Below are 9670 nucleotides of genomic sequence, written 5' to 3' on the forward strand. Positions count from 1 at the left end.
GTGGAACTGTATGTTAATTCAGTAGAGACATTTAGACCTATTTCTGATGTGAGGCTTGAGCGCGTACGGGAAGCTCAACTACATGATTCAGAAAGCTCTAGTGTACACTAAACATGGATGGCCGAGCAAAATCAGTGGTGTGGATGAAAAAGCACATGATTATTACGCTTCGAGAGGGGGGCTGTCTGTGTCGAATGGTCTACTATTGTTCAGAGGTCGAGTGGTGATTCCAGATGAACAGCGGGAGGAGATATTAGAAAATATCCACGAGGGTCACATGGGAATTGACAAATGTTGCGATAGGGCAAAGTCTACAGTTAAGTGGCCAGGCATCACCAGAAGTATCAAGGACAGAATAAGTTCATGTAAGTTTTGCCAGGAACACAAACCAACTCAACCGAAGGAGCCATTGAAAACGACGGCACTGCCTTCACGTTCATGGCAGAAAGTAGCAGCAGATCTCTGCGAGTTTCAGGGCAAGAATTACCTCATTCTGATTGACTATTTCTCTCGATATGTCGAGATTGCTCATCTTACCAACATTACCAGTAGTCAAGTTATTCTTCGAATGAAAAACATTTTCGCGCATTTGGGTATTCCAGAGGAACTTGTATCCGACAACGGTACACAGTTTGCGTCGGATGAGTTTGCTGATTTCGCAAGGGATTATGAATTTAGACAAGTATTCTCCAGCCCTCACTACCCTCAAGGTAATGGGGAGGCTGAGAGTGCGGTGAAGATAGCTAAACGCATATTGGCACAATATGACGTTTTTGCGGCTCTAATGGTTTATCGTGCAACGCCTAATGGGTCAACTGGGTACAGTCCAAGTCAATTAATGATGGGGAGACAAATCCGAACAAAATTACCTGTAACGGAAAAGAAACTACTTCCGGAATGGCCAAAACCCAAAGACGTACGGGCACGAGACACGCAGTACAAGAAGCGGTATGCATTCTACTACAATAGGCGTAATGGAGTTCGAAAACTACCTCAACTTGATGTGGGGGATGACGTAAGGATCAAAGTAGACAAAGAAAAACTTTGGTCAACAAGTGGAGTTGTTGAGCGCGCAGACCTGGAGAAACGTTCATATTTAGTCAGGACACCACAGGGTGTTTATCAGAGAAATCGCCGACATCTACAATCGGTTAAACCAGATGTTAATACGGATAGGCCGTGTAGTGATCATGAGGACAAAATGGTCTTAACGACGGAACCTTCTACTATCTCTACTACACCTAGTGATGTTGTTCTACCCCAAGAAAAACTACTATTCCAGTGGTAACAACAACACCGTCCAAATCCACGGATTCTACCTGCACAGGGGTCCGCCCAAGGAGGAATGTCCATCTTCCAACAAAGTTCAAAGACTATGTTGTTACCAAGTGAATGTATATAATTCTAGTTAGTTATCAACAGGAGTAGTGTTCAAGGGCAGAATAATCCCTGTACTCCTGTGGGATCTGGGCAGTCGACCCCTTTTCCCTAGATTAGGTTCAATTCTTTTGTTTCGATGAGTTTAATGACAAGTCATAATTAGATTTGATGATTTTATTGTTTCAATTTATTTCAAGTTTACAATTTTGTGTAGAACTAGAGACTATTCTTGTGGACATATTTCATAGGTAAGTTACACTGTTACTAGAATTTGGAACAATTTTGCCAGTTAATATTTTGGATCAGTTTTGCTATCTAAAGAGGGGAGATGTTACAAGTATGATCAATTACGTAATTCATACTACAGGTTCGGGTAATGTACCTTTAACGCGTAGCGTCATTACGTGTAGATAGTACTATGTCCATATACTTGTGCTGAGTATTATTAATAAAAAATCGCCATGTTCTGTTAAGGTTCATGTGTAGTTAAATAGGATTGTATTTTCCAAGGCATTTATCTATGAAAAAAAAAAACAATAAATATATTGATGTTGCATATCACTGTAATCCTTAGAACCAGCAGAATCAACTTAACAGGGTTTCGGTAAGTGAAAACAGTTCCTATTCAAGAACTTCACTAAAGTGACTTGTTTTGGGAAAACACATTATATACTTTATACATTCTTTGGAAATCAAAAAAATATAGTATAACAGCAACATCCTTCCCAGATGCAGGTAGTAGGACTTTAACATTCTTATTCCTAATTATTTTTCCCACTAAATATGTGAAGTAAAGTTGTGGTGTATAAGAAAAATCAATCTTAAATGTTAGCCATATTGGAACTACTTTTTCAAATGTATGGTCACCTATAGATGACAAGGCAAACATGTACAATGTAAGAGTTATCCCCCCTACTGAAATTACACAGAAATTTAATAGAGGACAACTCATTTATTTCACAATCTTAAGAGTAATTATTTAACAAAAACAATATAAAAAATAATATTTATCATAAAGGGCTCAAAAAAGCATTGAAACTTATTGTACCATCAAACAACCGTTGTTTGTTCGTATCTTCTTCAATATTCCACTTATGGGCAATTCTTCTGCCAAGAAAGTTAACTTTCTTGAAGCACTGCACCTGAAACAAAGAATATCACATAATATTATAAATTATAATATAAATAATACAATATAATATAATAATATATATAATATATATAAACATATAAATATCTCTCTCATATTGTTTTATGAACAGTATTAAAAGAAGACAAGATGTCGAGTTACCAAGTTTAGCAATGCCAATATAATAATAAACAATGAAAATTGTACCCATAAAAGTACGTACAGGCTATTTACACATCAATGAATCTAACAGATGATTCACTGTAATCTTTACGTAGGTTGTCCACTTCATAAGAATCACTGTCCCCATCATAGAGAATTTCATAAACTGCATCCACATTCCCGTCTTTCCCGCTCACCACACTGAGCACTGTACCATTAAACCACCGCTGTTTGTTCGTATCTTCTTCAATATTCCACTTATGGGCAATTCTTCTGCCAAGAAAGTTAACCTTGCTTGAAGCACTGCGCCTGAAACAAAGAATATCTCATAATATTATAAATTATAACAATATTCACAATACTATATAGTACTGATGTATTGCATGTTATAAAGTACTTTATTAAATTTTTACTATTGAAATATAGAAAATTATCAATAAGTTATTTTCACTATGAAATACACTGTAGAAATCTTATATCTTATATCATCACTAGTGATGATACATGTATAGAATTTCTTGAATTCAATGCATTCACCTAAGATGCATTCTAGATCTAGACTATATGCATTCAGATAACAAGAAATGCATTTCAAGTTAAACAGCAAATGCAATAAACAAAAAAATTCAACAATTTCCCATTTAATATAACAACCATTTCACTCGTATGACAGATTTTATCAATATTTTACACTCGTGCTATGCACTCGTGAAAATATAAACAAAATCTGTCATACTCGTGAAATATATTTTATATTACCGGTAAATGGGAAACCATTGAATATCCTATATGTATTTTACCCATAGCCATGTGATTAAGGCAGAAAAATTCAGTTTCTCATGGTGCATGAGTCATGTTTTAGCGCATGACCAATGTTTTAGTGATTTAAAGTTTTTATATGTCTGAAAAAAAACTCCTGTGTTATATTTTCCTGCAAGGTTAGGATACATTCAATAAAGTTACCTGCTCTTATATGATGGCACAGAATTGGCAGAATGTGGTGAATTGGATGGTGTATCTAACCTGAAAAAAAATCATCTATCATACATGTACATCATGATAAAGAATATATAAATAATTGATAATAAAAACTCATAATCATAGATCATTTGATGTAACTCAGGAATTACTGTTGCTTTTATGTGTATGTATATATACTTTTCAAGATTGGTTTTCGGTTATTTATTTAAAAATACACATATACATATTTATAAACATATTTTAACATATAAACACATACCAACAATGTAGTGTTTTTACATCACTTTCGGTTGATTGGGTTTTTATTTCTTTATGGAATCTTTGTCGGTAAGAAAATATCGCAAATATGACGTCATAAGTAGATGATGACGTCATGTACTAAATGTGTTGACGTCAGTTTGAAAAATTAATCGCGGACAAAGAAGAATGTCATTCCTATCGTATCTACACACAAGCTAAGTATTCTTTTTACAGCGTGTTTAGTTGTAATTTTTGTTTGTGTATTTATCATAACACATTTTCTGAGGGTCAGAATCCAACATGGCTGACTGACAGCCATCTTGGATTTTGACAATTAGAGTTTTTTACCACTATATCGCAGAAAGTACTGAAGGAATTGTTATGAAATTTGTGATGAATGATCGCCTTGTTCTGTGAATGAGATCACAGCACAATTACTGCTTTAAATTTCAAACATGATGTTGAGACAAAAAATACGGGAAAAGAACAGTCTTTCGATGGTGGATGCCAAGATCCCTCTGCGATATCTTGTTTCATTTGATTTCATATGGGCGTTTCTGCAAGAGGAGCTAATAAAAGAATTATACCTTGTGCTCAACACAGGTTTCTTGGCACCTCTAAGCGAGACTATGGGGTGTGAAGATGATGGACAATCATGTATCTGTCTCTGTCGTTTCTGTGAAGATGGTGGTCCATTGTTAGGAGATACAGAATTGGCAGAATGCGATGAACTGGATTTGTTAAAAAAAAAAAATCATAACGAATAAATAAATCATAGATCATAATTATATCATGCACAGCTATTGTTTTTGCTGACAATATAAAAGCACACAGAAAATACCAATTAAAATTAAAATTAAAAATTACAAAATTGGAGAAAAACATGCTCAATTCTATTGTTAAATCAAAAAAATATTCGCATTGTGACGTCACTTCTTTGGTAAAAGTGACGTCACAATGGGAAATTGAATTATGACGTCAGTCACAAGCGGTTCTCCAACACTGTTGGATAACCTTGTCGAGTTATCCCACTGGCTGGGAGTGACGTAACATGTAGCACTCATAGGAGAATTGCAATTATATAAAATATTATAATAATAATAAATAAAAGAATGATACCTTCTGCTCAACACAGGTTTCTTGGCACTACTTAGAGAGACATTGGATGGATTTCTGTTGGATAATGGACATTCATCTTTCTCACTCGGCCATTTCTGTGAAATGTCTGTTGGTATGAACTGCAAAACAAATAGATAGAAATATAGGATATTAATAATCGTATACATGGTTAATTTATACAATCATTATGAAACCATATAAGCATAGCGGTATATGATAACTTATTTATATAATATCAATCCTAATTTATCCTTCTAAAACACCTGATTTCACCTCTAGTTTTTATGCAGGTTCGTGTTCATGACTTTCCAGAGTTTTAGTTATCATGTCTTGTCCCTTGACTGTTGAGTTTAGATGTACAGTATTTATTTGTTATTATACTAACGCTTACCCAAACACCTGGTTCTCTAATTCCAGGAAATTTCCCTTCTCGTGGCATTGACAATTCTGGTAATAACACTTTAAAGTAGAAGGAATGGAGCTTAGGCAACATTTGTTGATCAAAAAAGGGCTTATCTTGGAAAATTCTTTCCACATGCATCTGGTATGGGTTTACTGTTCTTACAATGAAATCAATCCAAGGTAGGTCAGTGATTGCTAACAATCCTTGGCATTGATAAAAATAATCATGGGATTTCTTGAGACTCAGCTGGTTCGAAGCATTGGCTGTCAGACAGAATCCTGGTGTTTTTACAGCTTGATCCAAATTTATTGGCTTAGAATGAAGCAAATTCTTTATCTCAATTAGTCCACTTTCACCATTGGATACAGTCACTATTCCATCTGGGCTTGCTGCTAAGTATTTGTGGTGTTCTGAAATAACTAATCCGGATTTAGACACTTGTACATTGGTTCCCTCCGATGCCTTTTTCAAAATGTACTCTTGTGTTGTAACTCGTTCATCCTTCAGACCTTTTCTTGTGTGGCAGTTTCCTTTGAAAGTACTATAGAGTAATCGACGTACCAGAGGTGTTACAGGTATTTTCGGTCGACGCTTAATTATGCTTCCAAACATGGATGAGGTAACCCTTACACGTCGCTCAGTATGCCAAACACTAGAAGAAGACTGTGATCGTGTAAGCTTTTCGACTGCAGAAATCCTTTCTTTGCTGATGTTGACATGATTTTTAAGAAATGTGTCTTGGACAATTTCACGATCCGAAGTTGACACATCTGGTGTTGAATCAAGTGCCTCACTCCCATATGACTGGTTGTTGACTGTTTTAAAGAGGATATTTTTCTTTTCCATCTAGATGCACTTGCTCCGGGTCTTTTCTTGGATGTAGTAGAGTGGTCAAGTTGAATTTCTCGTTGCTGGTATAATTTGCAGAAATGGTAACCTGGTGTGGAGTTGGTGGTGGATTGCCAGAGTTTAGGGGACCATTGCGGACCAACATTCAATCGGAGAGCTCCTCCTAGGCATCTAGTGTTCCACGAACCTCTGTTACATATATTATATAACTTTCCACCATCAAACTTAGACCGGACATGCATCCAAGATTCAGCTAGATTGGTTGTTGTGTTTGTTATTAAGCGGTCACTCTTTGTTGTAATGCGCTCTAACAGTAATGAGATGTCAGCTAGCATAATGCTGTCAAGGTTACAATAATCTAAGTTTGTAGAATGACGGGACTGTTCCTGGGCTTCCAATGATGTACCTTCTTGCCACATATTTACCTGGTCACTACAAACTTCTACACAGTCGTTTTGGCTTCTTGCTGTTGTACATGTATCATTGGTTATGGTGTCAGAAATCAACGGTGAAGGAAGAATATCTGTTGACTTGGCCTTACAAAAATCCGAGCAGTTGGCGTGAAATCCAAATACATGGTGCACACTATTTGTAATATCATGCTTCAGTTTTTGGGATGCTTCAAATTTGTTGGTTTCTGCAGATTTCACCCTTATCGCACACCTAACCGCTGAAACAAGTCTAATCCGCGTAGCTTTTGTAAGTTTGTCCTTGCCTTTATAGTGAGAATTATCCTCTACAAGTTTCTCCAGACTGCCACGGAAACACTTGCAAATATGATTAGCACATTTTACCTTCTTAACATGTTTACCCCAGATGGGAACATCTTCCTGTATACGAGCATACACAGAGGAGTCCCCATCACCAACAAGTTGCATGTAACGCACCCCATGCATGCTTTCTGCTTTTTGGAAGCCTTCCACTATAGCATCTGCCTCCATGGCCTGTGAACTTTTATGCCAGTTTTTATAGCATACATGAGGTCTAGGGACCACATGCTCATTTTCTGCTTTTGAGCATATATAACAATGCTTTGTGCGTACACCCACAAAAAGAAGTTTACCTGTTTCTTTTCCAATGATTATGCCTACACCACCTAGCGCATTGTAGGAGTGCTTGTGGCTCCGCTTATTCCAGCCACCATCTGCTATGACAGCTATTGCGGGTACACCATCATGAAAGTTTCCCTTTTCAATTGCTATTTTCCTCTCTTCAGCACCAGCAGCTGCAAATTCTGCATTCACTGCATCACCCCACAATGACCCTATTTCTTGTTCGATATATGAAAAAGTTCTCTGTGTCATACCTGGGGAGTCCATTGTAGCTAATAATTCATTAAGATGTGACGATCCATTACCAGTGGCAATAGAACCCCATACAGCCCTGATATTGATGTCATAGTGTGATGAATTAGCAGTTTTTAATTTTGTGCTTGTTTCAAACTTAAACAAAGTACTGCAACCATCACACTTAACCTCCAAAACAGATGCCAGTCCAAGTGTGCGTTGTTCTGAAGTGATGGAAATGGCCTGAGAACCCATTTCTATCAATTTTTTAGCACCGTTGCAATGTACTGTATGGCCAGTTATCTCATTGAGGAACTTTTCTAATGAATCCAAGTTTACAATCCTGTATCCCTTGGCATTAATGGTTTTGACTTTGCAAAGTTTGAACTTTAGGTCCCTTGTGTTACGCGAAAAAATTGTATGTATATGAAATTTTGTCTTGGGCACATTTGACATGAGTAGGGATCGTGTTCTCCTTACGATAGATCTCATTATACGCCTTCCGAGTTATTTTCATCAAGATATTTTTGGATTTATCCTTATCTGTATGATGTTGGCTGCTGAGGGCAGACGAAAATCTATACTTGGGACGACCAACAGCTCTAGTTGCCTTTCTGATAGCATATTGTATGCCTCCTGATAAACCAAACCTACCTGGTTTCCAGTGCTTTTTTTCCCTTAACACCATCTTATTTCTGACATTTGTGAAACACGACAGTGCACGACATGCATGTGCTCTTCCGAGCTCCCATATTACATCACTGAACTTATATTGATTTCATAACTTTTTAGGAGCTATGGAATAACTTACCTGCTATTTTACAACAAATTATTTATAAAATAAAGATAATATCAACCACAAGTGACTTGAGAAAGTACTTAGAAAAAGTTTGAAAGTGCTTGAAAACGACTGACAACAAACCACAAACAACATGAACGTCAGTTGTCGAAGTAGGCACGGTTTTCTATGTTTTAACACTTTTACACAACCAGATCGTTGCAAAGGCGGCATTACCTAATGAATACCATACGTATACTATATACTTACAATCTCACATTCAGGCCAAATGCCTTCAATCTGGTTGCAGATGCTGTTTTCTTCTCCAACTGTGACCGGACAACTATATTTTGTTCTTACCGGAAGTGCTTTCATCTGAAACAGGTCTGGAGTAAATTATTACTTATTTTGCAAATCACGATACTTCAACAACAAAAACATATTTCTACTTCAATAATGTATTTTTATATATTATGTATTTTCGATAATTTTGTGTATTTAAATGCAACTTCGTTCATTTCATTTACCGCGTAGCAATATTCTGCATTTCCGGTTGGTCGAAAGTGAAAGTACAAGGAACAGTGGTGGTCATTTGGAAAGGCTTTTAAAAAATCAGTCGCTTCTATGATGTGAAATGGTGATGATAAAACAACATAAAGGTCTACGAAATATTCAAGTGTTAAGAATTACTGGAATTGGCATATTGATTTTTCTATGTCAAGCGATAAATTTCGAGCGTTCAAAATCGAAGGTAAAAAAAACATGGCGGCTAACAAGAGACAGGGCAACTTAGAAAACATGGATCGTTTTATTTATTGCACATATTTCTCAAAAATTTAACATTGGTACTACCTAGAATGAAACCTCAGAAAAACGGCTGTTGTATTTTATTTTCCTCTTTTCAACGTATGATGGAGTTTGAATTTTTCTTCATGACGTTGTGAAGTTGCAATATATCTTGTAATAATCATATGAATATAAGATAACAGTGACACTATTTGTTCAGTTTAGTATGCTAGTAAAATCGTTTTGGTACATACACTTTTCTGAAATTTGAAAAGTGTGAAACCCATGGCTCTATAACCCATACTACATTTCCCTTATAACAGGGGTGCACACTGAGAAATGTACTACACATGAACCTTATCACGTGTCTTGTGTTCTGAGTTTGAAACAGTGTGGTTTGAAGTTTTCTTTTTTTACATTAGCAAACCAGCTATATAGTCTCTCTTAAGATGACCAGTAGTGTTCAAGTTGTCACCATGGGTTTCTTCATCTCTCTCTTCCTCAACCTCGGGATCGGGTAGGAGATCTGGGCCATCCTCTGCTAAAACAAAATTATG

General features: G+C 36.4%; 1 protein-coding gene across 1 annotated transcript; it reads right to left on the reverse strand.

Annotated features, from left to right (window-relative positions):
* Positions 1 to 2379: 2379 nt before the first annotated feature.
* On the reverse strand, positions 2380 to 8706 carry LOC117334049. Its single transcript, XM_033893477.1, has 6 exons — positions 8598 to 8706; positions 5012 to 5130; positions 4480 to 4623; positions 3635 to 3694; positions 2733 to 2980; positions 2380 to 2522 (listed from the first exon to the last, which is right to left on the reverse strand). The coding sequence occupies exons 1-5, from the start codon at positions 8700 to 8702 to the stop codon at positions 2740 to 2742; spliced, it is 669 nt and encodes a 222-aa protein (XP_033749368.1). The 5' UTR covers positions 8703 to 8706; the 3' UTR covers positions 2380 to 2522; positions 2733 to 2739.
* Positions 8707 to 9670: the final 964 nt, after the last annotated feature.

The sequence above is a fragment of the Pecten maximus genome, chromosome 9, assembly GCF_902652985.1.
Source record: "Pecten maximus chromosome 9, xPecMax1.1, whole genome shotgun sequence".
Taxonomy (NCBI): Eukaryota; Metazoa; Mollusca; class Bivalvia; order Pectinida; family Pectinidae; genus Pecten; species Pecten maximus.

Excerpts from the sequence above, each read along its gene's own strand:
- LOC117334049 (XM_033893477.1), bottom strand. The coding sequence starts at position 8,702 with ATGAAAGCACTTCCGGTAAGAACAAAATATAGTTGTCCGGTCACAGTT. Across the intron at positions 4,624-5,011 it reads AAACCTGTGTTGAGCAGAAG|TTCATCGCATTCTGCCAATT; the intron begins GTATCATTCTTT and ends TAACAAATCCAG. Across the intron at positions 3,695-4,479 it reads AAACCTGTGTTGAGCACAAG|GTTAGATACACCATCCAATT; the intron begins GTATAATTCTTT and ends ATTTTTTTTCAG.